The sequence below is a fragment of the Pelophylax lessonae genome (assembly GCF_965119305.1).
Source record: "Pelophylax lessonae genome assembly, chromosome: 1".
Taxonomy (NCBI): Eukaryota; Metazoa; Chordata; class Amphibia; order Anura; family Ranidae; genus Pelophylax; species Pelophylax lessonae.
In genome coordinates, this window is record NC_138768.1 from 455243770 (window position 1) to 455267676 (window position 23907).

The window sequence follows — 23907 nt, forward strand, 5'->3', positions numbered from 1 at the left end:
CGCTGACCAGTCTGAGTATGCGCTGTTTATTACCACCCTTCGGACACGCCCTTTTAGCCAGTTCCGTATCCAAGAGCAAACCCTGCGGTCGATCCCTGCAGACCTTATTTTATAAATTAAGCGCTTGTGGGGAACTGTATCAAACGCCTTAACGAAATCCAGGTACACCACATCCACTGGTCTGCCCCTATCTAGCTCACAGCTCACCTCCTCGTAGAATGTTAAGAGATTGGTTTGACTAGAACGCCCATTTGGAAACCCGTGCTGATTACTGCTGATGATGATGTTGTCTTTAGCAAACTCTATTATATAGTCCCTTATCATCCCCTCCAGAAGTTTACATACTATCGATGTCAGACTGACAGGCCTATAATTTCCCGGGGTATGCCTCTGCCCCTTTTTGAATATCGGTATCACGTTAGCTTTCCTCCAATCCCCTGGTACATTTCCTGTCATAATACTGTCAGCAAAGATCAGGAACAGTGGTCTAGATATAATCTTACTGAGTTCTTTGAGTACTCTCGGATGTACGCCATCCGGGCCTGGTGATTTGTTTGTGTTAATTTTATCCAGCCTTTACCTGATTTCACCCTCTGTTAGCCATAGCGGCAAGTCCTGTGTATTACTACTAACCATACAGTCGTGGTCAGTGTACCCCTCCTTTTCCTGTGTAAAGACTGATGAGAAAAAAGCGTTCAGCACGGTTGCTTTCTCAGTGTCCTCTGTAACCATCCTGCCATCATCGTTAATTATGTGTGCAATATGCTCTGCCCTAGCTTTTTTGCTGTTAATATATTTAAAGAATTTCTTTGGGTTCTTTTTACTATCCTCCGCTATTTGTCTCTCAAAGTTGATATTAGCCATTTTGATTTCATATTTACTTTTATTTGCCTCCTTGTATTGTTTGAAAGCTGATACTGTGCCCTCTGATTTATATTTCTTGAAGGCCATTTTTTTTCCCCTAATAAGTTTAACGTTACGCTTTAGCCAGCCAGGTTTGGCTTTGGCTCTTCTAAATTTATTTCCCATAGGAATGCACTGCAAGATGCATTTGTTTGATATGTCCCTAATGCATTCCCATTTTTCCTCCTTGGTCAGTGATCCCAGGGTTTGGTCCCAGTTTACCCTTTCCATCAATGAGCACAATTTTGGAAAGTTTGCCCTTCTGAATTTTAGGGTTCTTATGTTCCCCACTTGCCTTGTTATATTGTTATTTACGCTAAATGCGATCATACTGTGATCGCTAGAGCCCGGGTTGTCCTGGACTCCTACCTCCGAGATTAGGTCTGGGTCATTAGTGATCAATAGATCCAAGATTGCATTTTCTCTAGTAGGAGAATCCACCAACTGTGACATGTAGTTGTCCTGTAAGGTTTCCGTGAATAGACGGGCCTTCTGTGAGTGTGTAGTCCTCTCTTCCCAGTCAATGTCGGGATAATTAAAGTCCCCCAATATGATGACTGATCCCAGTTTTGCCACTTTACCCAACAGTGATATAAATTCCAGCTCTACCTCCTCCCTTTGGTTGGGTGGCCTATAGCAAACCCCCACAATAACTTTTCCCTTTTCTTCTTCCCTATGGAGTTCTACCCACACGGATTCTAACTCCATACTCATCCCTTCCGTAATATCACTCCTCTCTATCACCCTTACATTGTTCTTGACATAGAGACATACCCCTCCCCCTCTTTTTCCTACCCTGTCCTTCCTGTACACCGAATACCCTTGCATATTGGCCAGCCAGTCATGTGAGGGGTCGAACCAAGTTTCCGTTATTCCCACAAGGTCTATGTCCTCCTTATGTACTAACATTTCCAACTCATCCATTTTATTAGCTAGGCTCCTGGCATTAGCATATACCCCTCTTAATTTTGTGGAAGTTGATCGTGAATGGTGATTATGTTTATTCCTGTTTGGTCTGAGGTTTTCCCGCACAGACCCCCCAATTGACGTTATGGAACTACTGTCGCTGCTGACTCCACTACTGACTTCTGTCCTTTGCTCCCTCCCTCCTGACTCTACTTCTGAGCCCCCCCCGTCTCCTAGTTTAAAAGCCTCTCCAACTTGGAGGCCATCTTGCTCCCCAAAAGAGCTGTACCGTCCCCATTAAGGTGCAGCCCATCCTTACTAAAGAGCCGGTAGCCGACTGAGAAGTCAGCCCAGTTCTCCAGGAACCCAAACCCCTCCTTCCTACACCAATTCCTCAGCCACTTGTTAAGTTCCCTAAGCTCCTTCTGCCTCTCCTGTGTGGCTCGAGGTACCGGCAGTATTTCAGAGAAAACCACCTTGGGGGTCCTATTCCTCAATCTATTCCCCAAGTCCCTGAAATCATTCTTTAGGATCCTCCACCTTCCTTTTACTTGGTCATTAGTGCCCACATACACCAGGACTGCTGGGTCATCCTTAGCCCAGCCCAATAGTCTGTCTACCGGATCTGCGATGTGCCGAACTCGAGCGCACGGTAAACAATATACTGTCCGGCTACCGCAATCTTTTCGACAGATTGCCCTCTCTTTCCTCTTGATGATTGAGTCCCCAACTACCACAACCTGTCTAACCTTTCCTTAATCTCGGGCCCCCCTTCTTCCTGGAGCCGCCACTCCCCTGGCAGCTGGGGGAGGGCGCCTGCTCCAGCACTACCACCCCTGAGCTGATATCCCCCTCAACCTGCAACTTGGCAAATTTGTTAGGGTGTAACAACTCAGGACTGGCCTCCCTGACCCTCATCCCTCTACCCTTCCTAAAGGTCACCCAACTGCCTACCTTTGATGCCTGTGTCTCCTCCACTCCTCCCTCCTCTATGCCAGCCCCTGCCAGCACCTGATGGGTCATGTCCAAGCTCCTTTCCAGGTTGCTGATGCTACTCAGCGTTGCCACTATGTTTTCTAGATCCATGATCTGGGCTTCCAGAGAAACAAGTCGCACACATCCTGCACAGCAGTATTCGCCCTCGATTGTTTCATCAAGGAACGCATACATGGAGCAAGAAGTGCACTGAGTGGCATCCGCAATCCTGCCGGACATTATTACCCACTACTCTATGGGGATAATTAGTAACGACCTGCTATTCCTTACCTACACTACCTCTATCTCCCCTGGTACTAGACCTGGGGTACTCACGAGTCGCTAAGATACTCACCAGTCGCTAAGATACTCACGAGTCGCTAAGATACTCACGAGTCGCTAAGATACTTACCAGTCTTCCCAGGTACTCAGTCGCAGAGCACGCTCAGTCAGTCGTGGGGCACCGTCAGTCAATCCCAAATCGCTATCAGTCGCAGAGCACGGTCAGTCAGTTAGTCCCAGATCGTTATCGGTCGCAGAGCACGGTCAGTCAGTCGCAGATCACTATCAGTCGCAGAGCACGGTCAGTCAGAGAACGCTATCAGTCACAGAGCACGGTCAGTCAGTCACAGGTCGCTATCAGTCGAAGAGCACAGTCAGTCGCAGGTCGCAAACAGTCGCAGAGCACAAACAGTCACAGATCCCTATCAGTCGCAGAGCACGGTCAGCCACAGATCGCTGTGAGTCACAGAGCACGGTTGGTCGGTCACAGATCGCTATCAGTCGCAGAGCAGGTCAGTCACAGATCGCTAACAGTCGCAGTGTACGGTCAGTCACTGGTCGCTAACAGTCGCAGAGCACGGTCAGTCGGCCACAGATTTCTAACAGTCGCAGAGCATGGTCAGTCCGTCACAGATCACTATCAGTCGCCGAGCACTGTCAGTCACATATCTTTATAAATGATATAGGGTCTGGGATTAAAAGATTAAAAGTAGCATTTCAGTCTTTGCAGATGACACCAACCTTTGCAGTGGAAAAGCATCCTTACAGGATGTCTCCAACTTACATGCTGATCTCAATGCACTGTTTCATTGGGCAACTGTGTGGCAAATGAGGTTTAATGTTGATAAATTTACAGTTATGCACTTGGGGGCTAAGAATAGCTTGCTATCAGTCGCAGAGCACGGTCAGTCAGTTAGTCCCAGATCGTTATCGGTCGCAGAGCACGGTCAGTCAGTCGCAGATCACTATCAGTCGCAGAGCACGGTCAGTCAGAGAATGCTATCAGTCACAGAGCACGGTCAGTCAGTCACAGGTCGCTATCAGTCGAAGAGCACAGTCAGTCGCAGGTCGCAAACAGTCGCAGAGCACGATCAGTCACAGATCCCTATCAGTCGCAGAGCACGGTCAGCCACAGATCGCTGTGAGTCGCAGAGCACGGTTGGTCGGTCGCAGATCGCTATCAGTCGCAGAGCACGGTCAGTCACGGATCGCTAACAGTCGCAGAGTAAGGTCAGTCACTGGTCGCTAACAGTCGCAGAGCACGGTCAGTCGGCCACAGATATCTAACAGTTGCAGAGCACGGTCAGTCCGTCACAGATCACTATCAGTCGCCGAGCACGGTCAGTCACATATCTTTATAAATGATATAGGGTCTGGGATTAAAAGTACCATTTCAGTCTTTGCAGATGACACCAACCTTTGCAGTGGAAAAGCTTCCTTACAGGATGTCTCCAACTTACATGCTGATCTCAATGCACTGTTTCATTGGGCAACTATGTGGCAAATGAGGTTTAATGTTGATAAATTTACAGTTATGCACTTGGGGGCTAAGAATACGCATGCATCATACATACTAGGTGAAGTAGAACTGGGGGAATCCATAGCGGAGAAGGATCTGGGTGATAGATCATAAGCTTAATAATAGCATGCAATGCCAAGTTGCTGTTTCCAAATCAAGCAAAGTGCTTTCTTGTATTAAAAGAGGCATGGACTCCAGAGAGCAAGATATCATTTTGCCCCTGCACAAATCATTAGTAAGACCTCATCAGGAATATGCAGTTCAGTTTTGGGCATCAGGGAACTGGAGAAAGTGCAGAGAAGGGCAACCAAACTGATGAGAGGCATGGAGGAGCTCAGCTATGAGAAAAGATTAGAGGAACTGAATTTATTCTCTCTGGAGAAGAGGAGATTAAGGGGAGATATGATCAACATGTATAAATACATAAGGGTCCATATAGTGAACTTGGTGTTGAGTTGTTCACTTTAAGGTCAACACAGAGGACAAGGGGGCATTCTTTACGTCTAGAGGAAAACAGATTTCGTCTCCAAATACGGAAAGGTTTCTTCACCGTAAGAGCTGTGAAAATGTGGAATAGACTCCATCCAGAGGTGGTTCTGGCTAGCTCAGTAGATTGCTTTAAAAAAGGTCTGGATTCTTTCCTGGGTGTACTTAATATACAGTAAGTGGGTACTAAATTTTTTTTTTTTAGGTAAAGTTGATCCAGGGAATATCCAATTGCCTCTCGGGGGATCAGGAAGGAAGTTTTTTCCCCTGCTGTAGCAAATTGGAACATGCTTTTCTGGGTTTTTTCACCTTCCTCTGGATCAACTGCGGGTATAGGACTGTATATAACGTATTGTATGGTTGGGTTTTCAATACTGGTTTGTTTTTTTTGTTGGTCGTCACCAGGGCTATGTGTCCTCCCAAGGCGTTTACCTCGCCCGCCAGTTCCCGTCCAGTGGCACTATTTCGCGGCCGACCTAGTGCGGAGCTGAGGCCTGCGCACGCTCATTGACCAGACTGGGAAGACCATAAGGATCTAGGATATCCAGTCCGTCGCCCAGTCTGGCAATTGATTGTAGTTCTCACAGGAACCAAAATGATTGTCGTTCTCGCAGAACCAGAAAATAATAAAAGAAGAAAAAATGCAGTTTAAAAGGGAAAAAATGCCAGGACCAGAGATCCCAACAAGGAACTAGGTCCTTACTCCTGACTAGGCAGAAAAAAACTGAAGAGCTAGAACACGAAGTGGGAGTATAGCCCCTGGGACTGCCCTATGGGTGTATTTAAACTCTTAACTCTTTTACGCCTAGTGTCCTACTCCTAAGAAGAGCAGCATAACCCAAGGGTCAAAGATGATATGGAGCTATATTTGTCAATGAAAGAGAAAAAGTATTTTTTTTTTCTTTTTCCAAAACTTTGTGACAAAAATTGAGATCTGCAAAATACTCAAAATAGCTTAGAGTATCTACGTTCCGACAAAGGGGCCTTTGGGGGGGGTTTTGGGCTGTCTTGGCATTTCATGGTCTCTGAAACTGTGATAGATAGAGAGGAGTGAAATCAACAATTTACGCCCTTAGAAAGCCTAGAGGTGGTGAATTTTGGGGTCCTGTACGCAGGCAAGACTGCCAAAAAGTCTCACCCATGTGATATCTCCAAACTCAGGAGAAGGAGCAGAATGTATTTTGGAGTGTCATTTCACATATACCCATGGCATGTTTGAGCAATATATCATTTGACAACTGTGTAAAATAAAAAAAATAAAAATTTTTAATTTTCCCAAAACTTGTGGCAAAATATAAAATATTCGATCGACTCAACATGCCTCTCAGCAAACAACTTAAGGTGTATACCTTCCGAAAAGGGGTCATTTGGGGGGGGGGGGGGGGTTTGTACTAACTTGGCATTTTATGGCCTTTGAAACTGTGATTTACACATGGGGTATCCCCATACTCAAGAGAAGCAGCAGAATGTATTTTGGGGTGTAATTCCACATATACCCATGGCATGCATGAGCAATATATAATTTCAATGACAACTATGTGTAAAAATATAATGGGATTTTTGTACTTACCGTAAAATCCTTTTCCCCGAGTTCATCGACGGACATAGCACCCCATAAATCATAACTAGTGGGTTATATTGCCTCCTCCAGAAGTAGGACTAGGCAGAACAAAAAACCCGTAATAAAAACCTGTAAAAATTTGTTTAGTAGCAGTATTAGAAGTATTAGAACTCCATAGAGGGGTGGGTGCTGTGTCCGTCGAACTACGAGAAATTGATTTTACGGTAAGTACAAAAATCCCATTTTCTCTTTCGTTCGACAGACACGGCGCTCCATAAATCATAACTAGTGGGACGTCCAAAAGCAGTGCCAAAAGGAAAATGAGGGGTGGGGAAAAAAACCCAAGGCTAAACATAAGAGTCCTTTAACCAGGTCACAGGAGCCCCGTCTGAAAAAAAAAAGTTTAAAGAAAAACACCTCTCAATAGGGAACAGCCCCTCTTAAGCAGCAGCCTGCAAAACTTTGTGGCCAAAAGAAGCATACACAGATGCCAAAGTATCTACCTTATAGTATTTTGTTAAGTTATGCACGGATGACCAAGTGGCCGCCTTGTAAACTTGCGATATTAAAGACTGATGATGGAAGGCCCAAGAAGTACTCAGCCCCAGAGTAGAATGCACCGTGACAGGGAAAGGTGGAACCTGACCTTTAATAGAATAGGCCTGAGTCACCGTCTGTCTGATCCATCTGAAGATGGTAGCCGAAGAAGCAGCCAGCTTCGAGGGAGGACCCTCTTCCTCAGAGCCAAAATCGCCACTCAGTGGCTGTGTGTTGAGTTTTTTTGAGGGGGAACGCAAATTTACACTGTTATACAAGCTGCACACTCACTACTTTACATTGTAGCAAAGTGTCATTTCTTCAGTGTTGTCACATGAAAAGATATAATAAAATATTTTAAAAAATGTGAGTGTACTCACTTTTGTGAGATACTGTACACTTGAGTTTTTTTTTTTTTTTTTGTCAAAAGACATGCAGCTAAATACATTTTGCCCTAAATGTATGAAGAAAATAAAATGAGTTTATTGGATTTTTTTAGAAAAAAAAAGTAGAAAATTAAATTTTTCTCAAAATTTTCGGTCTTTTTTCGTTTATATCACAAAACATAAAAACCACAGAGGTGATAAAATACCACCAAAAGAAAGCTCTATTTGTGGGGAAAAAAGGACAAATTTTGTTTGCATATAGCAGGGGTAATGAATTAAAATTCAAGGAGGTCCGGTCGCTAAAATTTTCATTGGCCCGAGGTCCGAATCTCAAATCTGTGCTGACTCTGAACAAAATGTGCCCACCAGCGTGACCCTTAACATAAAATATGCCCATCAGCGTGCCCCTTAGTATAACATTTGCCCGTCAGCGTGACCCTTAACACAAAATAAGGGGCACGCTGATGGGCATATTTTATGTTAAGGGTCACGCCGATGGGCACATTTTATGTTAGGGGGCACCCTGATGGGCACATTTTATGATGGTGGGATCGCTGATGGGCAAAAAAAAAGTGTAAATCAGCGTTGCTCTTAACATAAAATATGCCCATTAGAGTGCCCCATAACATAAAATATGCCCATCAGTGTGTACCACAGTATAAATATGCACATCAGCATGCCCCTTAACATAAAATATGCCCATCAGCATGACCCTTAACATAACATTTGCCCATCAGCGTGACCCTTAACACAATAAGGGGCATGCTGATGGGCATATTTTATGTTAAAGGGAACTCTGATGGGCATATTTATGTTAAGGGACACGCTGATGGGCACATTTTATGTTAAGGGGCACGCTAATGGGCATATTTTATGTTGAGCGCAACGCTGATTTACACGTTTTGTTTTGCCCATCAGCGTGCCCCCTAACATAAAATGTGCCCATCAGCGTGACCCTTAACATAAAATGTGCCCATCCGCTTGCCCCTTATTTTATGTTAAGGGTCATGCTGATGGGCATATTTTATGTTAAGGGGCATGCTGATGTGCATATTTATGCTGTGGTACACACTGATGGGCATATTTTATGTTAAGGGGCACTCTGATGGGCATATTTTATGTTAAGAGCAACGCTGATTTACACGTTATTTTGCCCATCAGCGATCCCACCATCATAAAATGTGCCCATCAGGGTGCCCCCTAACATAAAATGTGCCCATCAGGGTGCCCCCTAACATAAAATGTGCCCATCAGCGTGACCCTTATTTTGTGTTAAGGGTCACGCTGATGGGCAAATGTTATGCTAAGGGGCACGCTGATGGGCATATTTTATGTTAAGGGTCATGCTGGTGGGCACATTTTGTTCTGCCCATCAGAGTGCCCCTAACATAAAATGTGCCCATCAGCTTGCCCCTTATTTTATGTTAAGGGTCATGCTGATGGGCATATTTTATGTTAAGGGGCATGCTGATGTGCATATTTTTTGCTGTGGTACACACTGATGGGCATATTTTATGTTAAGGGTCACGCTGATGGGCAAAACAAAACGTGTAAATCAGCGTTGCGCTCAACATAAAATATGCCCATTAGCGTGCCCCTTAACATAAAATGTGCCCATCAGCGTGTCCATTAACATAAAATATGCCCATCAGCGTGTCCCTTAGCATAAAATAAGGGGCACGCTGATGGGCACATTTTATGTCAAGGGAGCAATCTGATGGGCATATTTTTTTTCTTTTATGGGGCACTCTAATGAGCACAACAACACATGCCAGTCTGCACACTTCAGGGTTTTTTTTTTTTAAATTGCATTATTCTCCTCTAAAAATGTGCTCCACATACCTGGAGCCAGCTGAGTCAAAAGCCGCGAACAGGGGGGCGGGGCATGCACATAGCGTCCGCTGTGAGGGAGCCGCAGTCAGGAGCAGAGGGCGGGGCGCGCGAGTGACGTCACGCCTCTACTCGCAGCCCGACAGGACACCGCGATGTCCATTAGTCAGTTGCAGGGGGCGGGGCGCGCGCGGGACGTCACTCCCCTACTCGCGGCTCGCGCGGGACGTCACTCCCTACTCGCGGCTCGCGGCCCGACAGGACAACGGCTGCTAGTGAGCCGCAAGCGGTCCGGGCAGAAGCATCGCGCGGGCCGCCAATGGACCGCGGGCCGCCATTTAGTGACCGCTGGCATATAGCATTGCATGACTGTACCAAATTGCAAAAAATGGAGTGGTCAATAAGGGGGTAAAATCTTCCGGTCCAGAAGTGGTTAAACATTCAATAAAAAAACTGAAAAAAGGATTTTTTCCACTTACTGTAAAAATCCATTTCTTCCGAGTTTATTTATGGACACCGCTCCATATTCAGAACATTAAGGATATATCTGGCTAAAAGTTGAGGGGTGCCATCATGCCTGGTATAATTACATCAAAATTTTACAGTCGCAGCCCTTTCAGTATACCTTCACGAGTGGGTAATGGCGCCCTCTGCAGGAGTAAGCTAGGCAGTGAAAGGTTAATAAAAATACTTCACACTGAGACACACCTCTAGGGGACCGTCCCTCAGCCATTATCCCGACACAGTTAGCACTGTTCTCCAATTCCGTAGCAAGCAGTACCGGAAGGCATCAACCCCAAAGAAAAAAATCAGAGGGGCAGGGGCTGCGACTGTCAGAGGACTCAGAGAAAAGAGTTTTACGGTAAGTTCTTACAAAAACTCTATTTTCAGTATACCTTCACCAGTGGGACGTCCCAAAGCAGTGCAGGTGTGAGGGGTGGGAAGATGAAACCTGCAGAAAAGGTAACGTGTCAACCAGGCCAGAGAAAAAACCAAGCCAACAGAAGCTCAACAGGAGCTAACCCAGAACAAAAAACACCCCAGAAAAGAGACGTAACAACACATCTCTTCAAACAACCGCCGCACTCAAAACCTTGTGGCCAAAGGAAGCATCCGAGGATGCCATCACATCAAGTTTGTAAAATTTTGTGAAATTGTGCACAGACGACCAGGTCGCCGCTTTCCACACCTGAGCCACAGAAGCCTGATGGCGAAATGCCCAAGAGGCACTGACAGCTCTAGTAGAATGTGCCCTTACAGGGAAAGGAGAAACTTGACCCTTGATTGAATAGGCCTGAACAATCGTCTGTCTGATCCATTTAGAAATGGTTGCCGTGGACGCAGCCGAACCCTTCCGAGGTCCCTTAGGAAGGACAAACAGGGAATCCGACTTCCTAAAAGACTCCGTGGCAGACAATTAAGCCCTGACCGCCCGGACCACATCCAAGGAAACACAAAGCGAAGGTAAGACAATATCTTCGTTGAGGTGGAAAGCAGATACCACCTTGGGTAGAAAAGATTGATTGGGTCTCAAGACCACTTTATCCCTATGAACAACCAGATAAGGCGAGCAGCAAGACAGAGCAACCAACTCAGACACTCTGCGAGCAGAGTTAACCACCAGAAAGGCAACTTTCTGGGACAACACAGGCAGAGGTATTTCACTGATATTCTCAAAGGGAGGCCGTTGCGAAACGGACAAAACCAAATTCAGGACCCATGGAGGCAAAGGAGACTTCCTTGAGGGAGCCAGATGACACACCCCTTGAATAAAGGTGCGAATCAAGGAATTAGTCGCCAAGGGACACTGGAAGAAAATGGCTAAGGCCGACAACTGACCTTTTATCGTGGTCAGCGCCAATCCACACCTTCCGGCAGGAAGGCCAAAATCCTCGCCATGAGAAGGAGCGTGGATGAAACCCTTGCGATTCACAGCAGGCAATATACGCCTTCTAGGTAGGATGGTAAATCTTACTGGAGGTAGCTTTCCGAGCTATCAGTAAGGTAGGAATGACAGCATTCGAGATACCCTCGTCTCTCAAAACTTGGCTTTCAACAGCCACGCTGTTAAAGCCAGAGACTGTAAAGCAGGATGGAAGATGGGCCCTTGAGACAGTAGATCATCTCTCAGCGGAAGCCGCCAGGGAGGCTCGACGACCATCTGCACGATATCTGGGTACTACGACTGACGTGGCCAGTCTGGGGCCACCAGAATAACCTGCATCCGTTCCGACGCCTACCTGCAGAGGAACCTGGATAGCAGTTGAATCGGAGGGAAGGCATAAATCGGCCAATACCAGTGCCAGGGCACCACCAACGCGTCCGTGGTGTCCGCCAGAGGATCGCAGGTTCTGGCCACGAACCTTTCCACCTTTTTGTTGAGACGGGACGCGAACAGAGCCACGTCCAGAGTCCCCCATCGGGCACACAGGAGGCGAAACACCTCCGGATGCAGGGACCATGCCGCCTGGTCCAGGAACTAGCGACTCAGATAGTCTGCCTGCCAGTTTTCCACACCCGGAATGTAAACAGCCGAAATCGCTGGAACGTGTGTCTCGGCCAAAGACAGGATCTCTGCCACTTCCATGGCCACCCGGGCAATCTTGGTGCCCCCTTGGTGATTGATGTAAGCCACCGCAGTGGCGTGGTCCAAATGAACACAAACTGGGCGACCCTGTAGCCGAGTCGTCCAATGGAACAAGCAGAGCTTGAGTGCCCAGAGCTCCAAGACGTTTATCGGTAAGGATTCCTCCGCCGAACACATCCCCTGGGCACAAAGTGCGCCCAGAACTCCACCCCCGCCCAACATGCTGGCATCCGTTGTTATCACCGTCCACGGTAGAGGCCGAAAAGATTTGCCTTGTGTAAGAGCTGGCGACAGGATCAACCATGAAAGGTTTGTCCTTGTGAGGTGGCTCAGAGATTTCCTCCTGCCAAAACGACTGAGGTTTTCTGTCCCACCTGGCAAGAATCTCTGCTTGCAGAGTTCTCGTGTGAAATTGAGCAAATGGGATGGCTTCGAAAGCCGAAACCATCAGACCCAGAGACCGCATGCAGGCCTGCAGAGAGGAGAGATCGTTGTCCCTGAGAGACCTGATCTCGCCCTGTAGGGTCTTAAGTTTCTCCTGCGGGAGAAAAACCTTTGCTTGAGCAGAGTCCAAGACCATCCCCAGGTAATTGAGGCGAACTGACAGGGTCAGAGCCGACTTTTGAAAGTTGATGGTCCACCTGAACTCCCGTCTGAACCGTGACTGTCCGATCGTTCACCAAAAGTGGCACACGAGCTCGCCCTTAACAGGAGGTCGTCCAGATAACCGAGGACTGCAATCCCCTTCATGCGCAACAAAACCAGCACCGGAGCAAAAACCTTGGTAAATACCCTGGGAGCCGAAGCGAGACCGAAGGGTAATACCACAAACTGAAAATGCTCCTCTGCCACTGCAAAGTGGAGATACCGCTGATGACCCTCGAAGATAGGAATGTGCAGATACGCATCCTTTAATTCGATGGAGGCCAGAAAGTCCCCTGGGCTCAATGATGCCACCACCGACCGGATGGATTCCATCTGGAACTTCTGTACCCGCACAAAGCGGTTTAGTGACCTTAGGTCCAAAATTGTAAGTATCTTGCCCTCCTTCCGTGGTACCGTGAACAGGTTGGAATAGAACCTACGAAACCTGTCCCGCTGAGGGACTGGTACAATGACTCCTTGGGCATGAGATCCTTTAAACGATCGGAACTCAGACGGAGATTTGATGGAAAGAACCTGTCTGCAGGTCGAGATCGAAACTCGATCTTGTACCCTGAACAAATCAGTTTGTGAACCCACCTGTCCCTAAGTTGGGACAACTAGGGTTCCTGAAAACAACAAAGACGTCCCCCCACCCCTGAAACGGGTGAGGGCATCCCTTCAGGCGGAGGAGGGCCTGGCCACCGAACCTGCCTGACGGGCCTTGGGTTTCCCAGGCCATGGGTTCCTGGGGCCGCCTGAAGTCTTGAAGGATTTACCTTTTTCCTGTGCCCCTGAGGCACAATGGGACCCATGTAAAGGCAAGAGATGACCAGCGCTATGGAGTGTGCGGTGAAGCGTGAGAGACTGACAGGTGTAAGCAGCCAACAACCAAACCCCAAAAGGGGTCAGGATATGTGTAAAGTGCAAAGAGAGGTTGTAAACGGCGCTACCTTTGTGCAATTAAAAGAGATAAAGTGCATACATTCACTGTTAAAGAATTATAAAAAGGGGGTGTCCCATAAAATTGAAAAAATATATGTGCTATATATCAAGTGGGTTCAGGTCAAAAAAGATCAAGATATCCTAGTCTGTGATAAAATAAAACCCAAAAAGTGCTGAAGTGCAATAAATAAATTTAATACCATAGACAGTGTTTTTATTGTGATGTACAAATAATAAAAATCAATCCAGTGTAGAAATAAAATCAGATGTTAGTGATATTTCGGGCACTGTTTATTGCTGAAAGTGCACCATGCCCGCAGAAAAACAAATCAGTGAAGTGAAAGTGATAAAGGTTACCGGGGAAAAAATCCCTAAAAATAAAAAGAAAATAATGAAATGAAAATGCCAGCTGCAATCACCCGTGTGACCACTAGGTGTCGCGCTGTAAATACAACCTGCCCTGCACGGAAGCTTTAGGCAAGGATGGATCTCCAGGGGTCCCCCTCCACAGTCAAAGCACCAGTTGGCGTGTTTCCATATGGAGAGAAAGAAGAGGGGAGCCTCATGAAGTATCAGATCGTATAAATAAAGAAGAAACGTAGCATCCACTCACTGTGTGAAAACGTGATAGCTGCCTCGGATCAGTAGTACTCGCCAGGAAGCTTCCGCGTTCCACGGCGGTGGAATCTCAAAACCGGAAGTGACGCTGTGACGCAATGGACCCGCCCGCGGGTCCATTGCGTCACAGCGTCACTTCCGGTTTTGAGATTCCACCGCCGTGGAACGCGGAAGCTTCCTGGCGAGTACTACTGATCCGAGGCAGCTATCACGTTTTCACACAGTGAGTGGATGCTACGTTTCTTCTTTATTTATACGATCTGATACTTCATGAGGCTCCCCTCTTCTTTCTCTCCATATGGAAACACGCCAACTGGTGCTTTGACTGTGGAGGGGGACCCCTGGAGATCCATCCTTGCCTAAAGCTTCCGTGCAGGGCAGGTTGTATTTACAGCGCGACACCTAGTGGTCACACGGGTGATTGCAGCTGGCATTTTCATTTCATTATTTTCTTTTTATTTTTAGGGATTTTTTCCCCGGTAACCTTTATCACTTTCACTTCACTGATTTGTTTTTCTGCGGGCATGGTGCACTTTCAGCAATAAACAGTGCCCGAAATATCACTAACATCTGATTTTATTTCTACACTGGATTGATTTTTATTATTTGTACATCACAATAAAAACACTGTCTATGGTATTAAATTTATTTATTGCACTTCAGCACTTTTTGGGTTTTATTTTATCACAGACTAGGATATCTTGATCTTTTTTGACCTGAACCCACTTGATATATAGCACATATATTTTTTCAATTTTATGGGACACCCCCTTTTTATAATTCTTTAACAGTGAATGTATGCACTTTATCTCTTTTAATTGCACAAAGGTAGCGCCGTTTACAACCTCTCTTTGCACTTTACACAATGGGACCCATGATGAGCCTTGAAAGAAGGACCCTGTCTCCCCAAAAAGGTGATTACCCACATAAGGGACATCAGACATCATCTTCTTGGAAGCGTGGTCAGCCGACCAACTTGTTTGCCAAATAATGCGGCAGATTGCGACCCCAACCGCATACAACCTTGCGACCAAAGGAGCTTCGCCCAAGGCCGCATCACACAGGTGCATCACACAGGTACATCACGGCCTGGGCCATTTGATCCACCATGTCAAGGATAGCCGGAGAAGCCGACTCGGCCACGAAGGTGCGCCTAAGCACCTCTGACCATTCCGTGACAGCTTGAGAAACCATCCCCGAAGTGAACACAGGCTTTAGCAGGGAGCCCGCCACCAAATACATGTGGCGGGAAAGCGTCTCCACGCGCCTATCTGCCGGATCCTTGAACACCGGGGGGGCCTCCACAGGCATCAATGTGGATTCAACCTAGAAACAGTGTGTTCCACCTTTGGTGACACCGTCCAACGATTGTCTACAGGATCCGCAAAGGGATAGCGGTATTTCAACCGCTTAGGCACCGCCAGCATATGCTTGATGCGACGCCATTGGTCATTCACAGTTTCGTGAAACTCCTTGGGGCAGGGAAAAACCTGACCCGACTTCTGGGCTTTGCGGGACCCGAAGGAAACCTGCTTACCTGACTGGGTGGGCTCATCATCAATATTTAAAGTCTCCCTGACGGAGCTAATGAGTGCATCCACTATTGCGCGTTCCCACGCCGCAGTAGAAGAGGACTCCTCCTCCCCCCCCATCCGAATGCGAGGACTGGGACTCCTCAGGGGGGAAGTTGTCCGTGGCAACCAAATCAGGCTCTGAGTCAGAAGAAAGAGAGGGCATTGGCCGTTTTGAGTAGTGCGTTCAGACATCAGCAGATCCACCTTGGACGCCAAAGTCGCAAGTGCAGCAAATAAGGAGGCCATGGAAGAGGATTCAGGGGTTCCTGAAGCCCCGACCAGGTCTGCGGGGAATTTGTTACCCTGGGACTCCATTTTGCAATAAAAAAAAATTTTGGGACACTGGCCCTTTAAAAAACGGCGGGTTCCCGCGGTCCACACCGCAAATCTGCACTGCCGGTGGAGACCCGAAAAAACAGCTATAGCCACAGAGAAAGTACAGTTTTGCAGGAAAATGCCCGAAAAAAACAGCCAAAAATCACCCCAGAGTGTACTTGCCCAGACCTCCACACACGCTGCTGCAGTGAAGAGAAGTGAAAAAGGAAGTGACCTCATCCACTAGAGGCCGATGCTTGCCCTGAGCCACAGTAAAATGGTGCCTAATAGAAACAAATGGGAGGAAGCACTCGCAAAATGGCTGCCGTCCTTACTAGGTGGCCGCCCATAGTAAAGATGGCGCCCGAACCGGCGCCAAAATGACAGAAAAAAATGGCTGCTGCCCACACAAAGCCGCCAAAACAGCCTGCCTTCACCCAGCGCCAAGACAGTGTAAAACCCAGGAGCTGCCAACTGCGGGGAACCTCAGAAATACCCCCAAGAATGCACTAAGCCCCCACACCCCCCTATCCATAGCAGTGTATACCACAGTGCGCCCCAAGCGGGGATAGAGAGGTAGGGGCCGCACAAAACGTCCGGGGGGGGGGGGGGTTGGGATATCACAGAGACCACCTTTTTCTGCCATCCCCCAGGAGTGGGCCGACATAACACCCCACAGACAACTGTCCCAGGGACACGGGGTAGCATCACTCACCATTCCACGGATAGCGGACTCCACTCCTATACGGAACACCTCCCACCCTAAGTGTGGGTGCCGTCAGCCAGGAAGGAATGCTAGCAACACACAGTCGTTCCAAAGTTGAGACATCCCGGCGAAGATGGATCTCTGCAGGCTCGTCCCCATCCTCAGGGGCACTGTCGTTGCGAGGCCTGGGCGCACCAATGACCTGTGATGCTCGTTAGCAGGCTGGGACTCCATAAGGATCTAGATTATCCAGTGCGAGGCTCAGTTCTGCTGTCGCTTGTAGTCCTCCTTGGATCCCCCTGAATAACTAGCAATAGTGAGTGATGGAGAAATAAAAGTCTATTTTCAAAGAAAATTTAAAAAAAATAAATAAATAAATAAAAGAACTGAGACATAGGTCCCAGCTGGGAAGACCTAGACCTACTCCTGATGCTAGGCAGCATGAAACTGGAGAACAGTGCTAACTGTGTCAGGATAATGGCTGAGGGATGGCCCCCTAGAGGTGTGTCTCAGTGTGAAGTTTTCTTATTAACCTTTCACTGCCTAGCTTACTCCTGCAGTGGGCGCCATTACCCACTCGTGAAGGTATACTGAACGGGCTGCGACTGTCAGAGGACGTAAGAGAAAAAGCATTTTTTTTACTTACTGTAAAAATCAATTTCTCTGAGTTTATGTACGGACACAGAGCTCCATATTCAGAACAACATTTAGGATATATCTGGCTAAAAGTTGAGGGATGCCATCATGCCTGGTATAATTACATCAAAATTTTACCCTCTAGATTTGGGACTATGTAGGCACGTAATGGTAGTCAAAGGTTAGGTTTAAAAAAAAAAAAAAAAAAAAAAGGTATAGAATTTATTAGCACAAAAATTAAAAAACAATCATAATAAAAGTAAAAAAGTAAAAGTAGCTCCAAATATGGAAAATAGGTTTCTCACATCACTGGCAACCGGAGGGACTGAGTGGTAAAGCAGCTCACATACGAAATGTATGAGAGCTGCTTGACCACTTAGCCCCTCTGATTGCCAGTGATGTGAGAAACATATCCCTCCATATTTGGAACTTATATTTAAAAGAATCTGTAGCAACCTCCTACTACGGATTGTGCTCTACTATTGATCACCTAAAGAAATTTTGGACCTGGCTTTAATAAGCTCTACACGAGGCCAAATCTCCCAGTCTTCTGTAAACCTATGGGAATCTTTTGCAGTCTGGCATTGGATAAGGGTCTTTTGGGTCTGATGGTGGATGGCCTATATGTTGTGGGCACCAGCATATCCTTCACCTCCTCTCCTTTGACCTTGGTTCTAATACACAGCGGCATTTCCAATCTATATAATCTTCTCTTTGACAGTTTTCTGCGCTACATTTGTGACACCTCTGAAGAAGAGTCCTCCAAACGCATTAGATGTCATTAAACTTGCATGCATATATTCGTCTGTCAAAATATTGCAATATTTGCACCTATATAGCCGCTATGTGCTATTTTGATTATGTTTTTTAATTTTTGTACTAATAAATGATATACCTTTTTAAACACACCCTTTGACTACTATTACATGCCCACGTAGTCCCAAATCTAGAGAGTAAAATTTTGGGTAGGACACTAGGCAAAAAACAACTTGGCTATGCCTATGGGCAGTTCTAGCTGGTATACATCCCCCTCTCTGCTATAGGCCTTCAGTTTAGTAACAAGCAGTATCAGAAGTATCAAAACTCCATAGAGGGGTTGGGTGCTGTGTCCATAAATGAACTCTGAGAAATGGATTTTACGGTAACAAAAACCCCAACTTTCTCTTTCGTTTATTGACAGGCACAGCACTCTATATTCAGAACCATGGTGACACCCCCAAGCAGTGCCAAAAACATGAGGGGTGGGACAAAAAAACCCAAGGCTAAACACAAGAAGCCAACTAGGTAACAGGAGCTCAACATAAAAACAATTTGAGCCCAACCTGAACAATACATTCCCAAAAGAGGGAACAGGCCCTCTAAACAGTAGCCTGCAAAACCTTGCAGCCAAAAGAAGCATCCACATATGCCACAATATCCACTTTGTATAATTTAGTGAAAGTGTGCACGGACGACCAGGTGGCCGCCTTGCAAACCTATGCCTCTGATGCCTGATGGGGGAAGGCCCAAGAAGCACTAAGAGCCCGAGTAGAGTACGCTGTCACAGGGAAAGCAATAACCCGACCCTTGATAGAGTAGGCCTGAATCACCGTCTGTCTACGCCACCTGGAGATGGTCGCAGAAGGGGCCATTCCCATTTTTTGACCCATCCATGATCACAAAAAGGTAGTCTGACCTCTGAAAAGACTCAGTGGCCGCCAGATTCTCCTGACTCGCCCGAACCACATCCAGGGCATGCAACACAAATTCCTTAGGATGAGCAGCCCTGGGACACAAAGAAGGCAAAACAATGTCTTCATTCAAATGGAAGTCAGAGACAACCTTAGGTAGGAACGACGGGCGTGGAAGAACAACCACTTTATCCTTGTGGACCACCAATTAGGGGGTACGACAAGAAAAAGCCGCCAGTTCCGAACCCTCGGCGAGCAGAGTTGATAGCCACCAAAAACGCAACCTTCTCTGACAGCGTAAGCAAGGGGATCTCCCAAATATTTTCAAAGGGAGGCTTCTGGAGAACTGAGCTCAAATCCCATGACGGTAGAGGAGACCACACTAGTGGAGTCAGGTGTCAAACCCCTTGTATGAAAGCACACACCAAGGAATGCGTGGCCAAAGGTCGCTGAAAGAAGACCGCTAAGGCACCTGACCCTTGATTGTGCTCCAGGTCAACTTCTGTTCAACACCTTGTTGAAGGAAGGTCAAAATCTGAGCCAACAAAAAAAGAACGAGGGTGCACACCAAGCGACTCTGACCATGAAATGTACACTTTCCATGAACGATGGTAAAAGTTAGGAGGTAGACTTTCTAGCCTTCAGCATCGTCTGAATCACTGACCCTGGCAAACCTCTATCCTTCAACACCTGGCTTTATATCCAGAGATTATTTGCCCCGATCCAGAGAACAGGCTATCACCATCCCCCATATGTGAAGTGGGTTAGGAGAAGGATTGGAAAAGGAGAGCCATAATATCATAAGGCGCATTCCTGTTCAGTTTGAGGTGAGAGACTAATACCCCCATAGGGGGTTAAGGAGTAAGAAGCACCCCCACAAATATTTGGTGTAAGGTAGAGGTGGAACAATGAAGATAAATAAGAAGAAACACCGCGTGTGCGGGTCACATGATTTGGACATTACTGGGACACTATAAGCACCTTCTTTCACTTATAAGCACTTTATAGATACTTACCTGTATCTGTTTGCAATCTATGAGCACCTGTCACTTTATTCACCCCTAATGTATTCTTTTAAAGTATAATTTATTGTCAATATAGCACTAGAACACTTTATTTATATATATATATATTTATTTTGGAAGTGCTGTCACCATTACTGTTTATTCATTCACATATCTAAGTGCGTAATAATTGTGGATTGATTTTGGACAATATCACAGAAGTTATATTATTTTTATATGCACATTGATTTTTATTATCACTATCACTATTGAGTGAACACCATCTTTTAGTTTTCCCTGAAGCGCGATACCTCCCCCCCCCCCCCCCCTTCATTGATCTGCCTACAGATCGCTGTTCTGCCTATGTACTGAACAATCGACGGGTACTGGCAGACATCGAGTCTGCGGTACCCGCCACTGGGCTTCCGCTGTGATCACACACAGTACGTGCACCCCCCAGACCTGAAAGTGCCAGATCACATACTAGGTATGTGATCTGGCGCAGAGCAGCTGCCCTGCCACAGTATACCCATCGTGAGCAGTCGTGAAGCAGTTAAGCCAGGGCTCAGAATTTGAAGTCCTGGGCTACTAGCCAGTCCTTAAGAGTTACTTGCCACCGGTTGCCCCACCCAACCCCTACCCTGCCCCTCCCCTATTTACACTGGTAAATGTTTTTATGCAGCATTAGGTTTCAAAAAGAAATATTAACAACTTTAAACAATATTAACACAAAGCATATTTCATTGATCTGAATGTGATAAATAAAATAAGGATAAAATATAATTGGCTTCTATAAGCACTATTTAGCAGGTTTGGGTAGTATAGGGCAGTATAGTTGCAGGTTTGGGTAATATAGAGCAGTAAAATGGTAGGTTTGGGTAGTATAGTGGCAGTATTAGGTAGTATAGGGAGGTATAGTGGCATGTTTGGGTAGTTTACGGCAGTATAGTGGCAGGTTTGGGTAGTATAGGGCAATATAGTGCTAGGTTTGGATAGTATAGGGTGAAATAGTGGCAGGTTAGGGCTGTATTCTGTGACAATGTGCTTAGTCACTATTCCCAGCATTGCTGGATATAATTCCCAGGACTGCTGTCGCCTCTTTTCCTCAGCTTGAATAAACAAGTCTTTTGGAAGAGTGGAGGCAGCCACACCCCTAGCTCCGCCCACCAACTCTGACAGCCTCGGGAGATATTGAAGATCCCTGAGGGACAGTCTAACTTGATTATATGATGGGAATGTTACAGGCAGCCTCCCCTGCACCAATGAGCTGCCTGCTGCCCCAATCGACTTGGCCAAGATGCAAGGAGACAGGGAAAGTGCAGGGGGCCTCCCATGCAGCTGGGGGATAAGGTCATGAAAGGAGGTTTAATGTGGATATTCTGATATGTACGTTGGACTTATGACAATGAATTCATTTTATAAGCTCCTATGTGATTTTAAGATTTTGTGGAATTAAGAAAGCCTTTATTACACCTATGTTTGGTACCTAAAAAGTCCCATATCTCATGTACTAAAATGCTTCCTGTAAATAGTTTTGAAGATCTGGTCAAAACAACTTAACTGATTTTTTTAATAATATACTACTTTTCACTCTACGAGGAGAGGGCTGTGCTGGGTATTATAAAATTAACTACATTTTACCAAATACCTGGGTAAAGCCTAGTACACACAGGTCGAATATCTGGCAGCATCGGCCACTTCAATAGACACCAGCCGACATTCAGCCCATGTGTACTGGCGTCAGCCAATGGCTGAGAGAGCTGACCAGAGTGTTCTGACGGGGGGAAGGGGGGGGGAGAACCCCGTCAGATCAAAATAGAACAGCTGGGGAAGTCGCTGTACTTCCATTGAATAGTTAGTACAGCGGCTCCTAATGAGATGTCCGTTTTTTTTCGTTCAGCCATACTGGGTTGAACAAAAAAAAAAAAACTACTAGTGTATACTAGGCTTAACCTCCCTGGCAGTATTCCCGAGTGTTGCTCGGGGTTAATTTTCAGTACCAAAAGCGATAACCCCGAGCCACACTCGGGATTACCCCAGAATGTTACTCATCTTCCCTGCGCTCCCCCCCTCCGTCCTTCCCCTTAATTTCCCCCCCACTCTGTGCACGGCCGATTCCCGGCACTTGCCTTCCGGTTTCCTCCCTGCGTGCGTTGCGACAGATTGGGGTGGAACCGGCGGCAAATTCAAAAGTGTAAAAACACTGAATGACATGATACAAAGCTATGATCCTAACGGATTACACTGTATCATGCCATTTCAGCACAGGATTGCACCTGGTGACTTTTCCAGTGCCCTGCCTGTGCTTTTCCAGTGCTTTGTTCCTGGAAAAATTTGAACGACCATGGCGTCCAAAAAGTGTTTTTTTTTTGCGCTTTTAAACGAACCGGAAAACAGCGACAGCGAAACTGAGTTACTTGAAGAACTGAGCAATAGTGATTCATGGGAAAATTCGTCATCAGGTACGGAATGTGTATTCTGATGTCTCTTTCTGGCACATAGCTTGTGGAATTTGGGAAGTATATCAAATGATTCTTCAGAATTTCCAACAGAGCAATGTGCCAGAAAGAGACCTCAGAATTGTCGCTGTCGTCACTTTCCGTACTTAATGATGAATTTTCCCACGAATCGCTATTGCTCAGTTCTTCAAGTAACTCAGTTTCGCTGTTTTACAGTTCGTCTAAAAGCTCTTTTGCGCAAAAAGAATGCTTTTTTGGATGCCATCATCGTTCTCTATTTTCCAGGCACAAAGAACTGGAAAAGCACAGGCAGGGCACTGGAAAAGTCACCAAGTGAAATCCTGTGGTGAAATGGCATGATACAGTGTAATCCGTTAGGATCACAACTTTGTATCATGTCATTTAGTGTATTTACATTTTTTAATTTGCCGCCCGTTCCACCCCCCTGCGTCGCAACACTCGAAGGGAAGGGAGCCGGAAGACAGGTGTCGGCATCGGCCGAGCACACAGCAGGAGGACAGCAGAAGGACGGGGGGGGGATCGCAGGGGAAGGTGAGTTTTAAAATGTAAAACAGATTTCTATGCAAAACAATGTACCACTTTTAGCACAGAAATCTCGACATAATCAGACCGCCAGGGAGGTTAAGACTTAAATGATAAATTTAATCTGCATAGCATCCTCAGCTACATTTCCTTGGAACTGCTTACACAGAGCAAGCAGAAAGAAAGTAAAGCCCAACAAAGGCAACACTATGAACTGCCTTCATTCAATACACAAAAGATTTTTGCAAGCGGTCTTTACACTTATCTCACCATATGTGAGCCAATATAGATTGTGGGAGTCCAGACTGCATGAATATATCCTTTACTTCCAGACCGCTAACATAGCCATCCATGTCCAAGTCAATCTGAACGAATATGTCATCATAGCGCATCTTTTCTGTGAGAGGTACCACCCAATTCAAAGCAGGCTTAAAAATAAAAAAGCAAACTATTATTCAAATATACCTTTGCAATCTGCTTCTGTAGCAAAACAAAGTGAAAACATTTTTTTTCTGTACCTGGCTAGACTTTGTGGAGTGTTTTGGTGACAAGCTCCCAGCACTGTTTAAACTGCTCATACTGCCATGAGATGGAGTAGAACGCAAACTGTCCTTTGGTGGGGGACTAGCAGGAAGCACAGGAACAGCTCCTGGGAATGTGGGTGTTTTCTTCCTCTTGGATGGGGGTATCAATGATTGTGGTAGGACAGATGGGACAGGCTCCTTCTCCAGCGCTCGGTATACAAGATGCATTGCCTACAAAAGACAAGGATAATACCCAGACACTATATACAGATTATTCTGCACCCCATATGAAAAATTAA

General features: G+C 46.3%; 1 protein-coding gene across 4 annotated transcripts in view; it reads right to left on the reverse strand.

Annotated features, from left to right (window-relative positions):
- The window catches only part of EPS15L1 (epidermal growth factor receptor pathway substrate 15 like 1), a 354413-nt gene that overhangs the window by 215622 nt on the left and 114884 nt on the right, over positions 1–23907 (reverse strand). For all 4 annotated transcript variants that reach the window (XM_082248118.1, XM_082248120.1, XM_082248119.1 and 1 more), the window contains exons 9-10: positions 23603–23839; positions 23355–23512 (exon numbers count right to left, since the gene is read on the reverse strand). In XM_082248118.1, coding sequence (XP_082104244.1) covers positions 23355–23512; positions 23603–23839 — 395 coding nt within the window. The remainder of the gene's footprint in view (positions 1–23354; positions 23513–23602; positions 23840–23907) is intronic.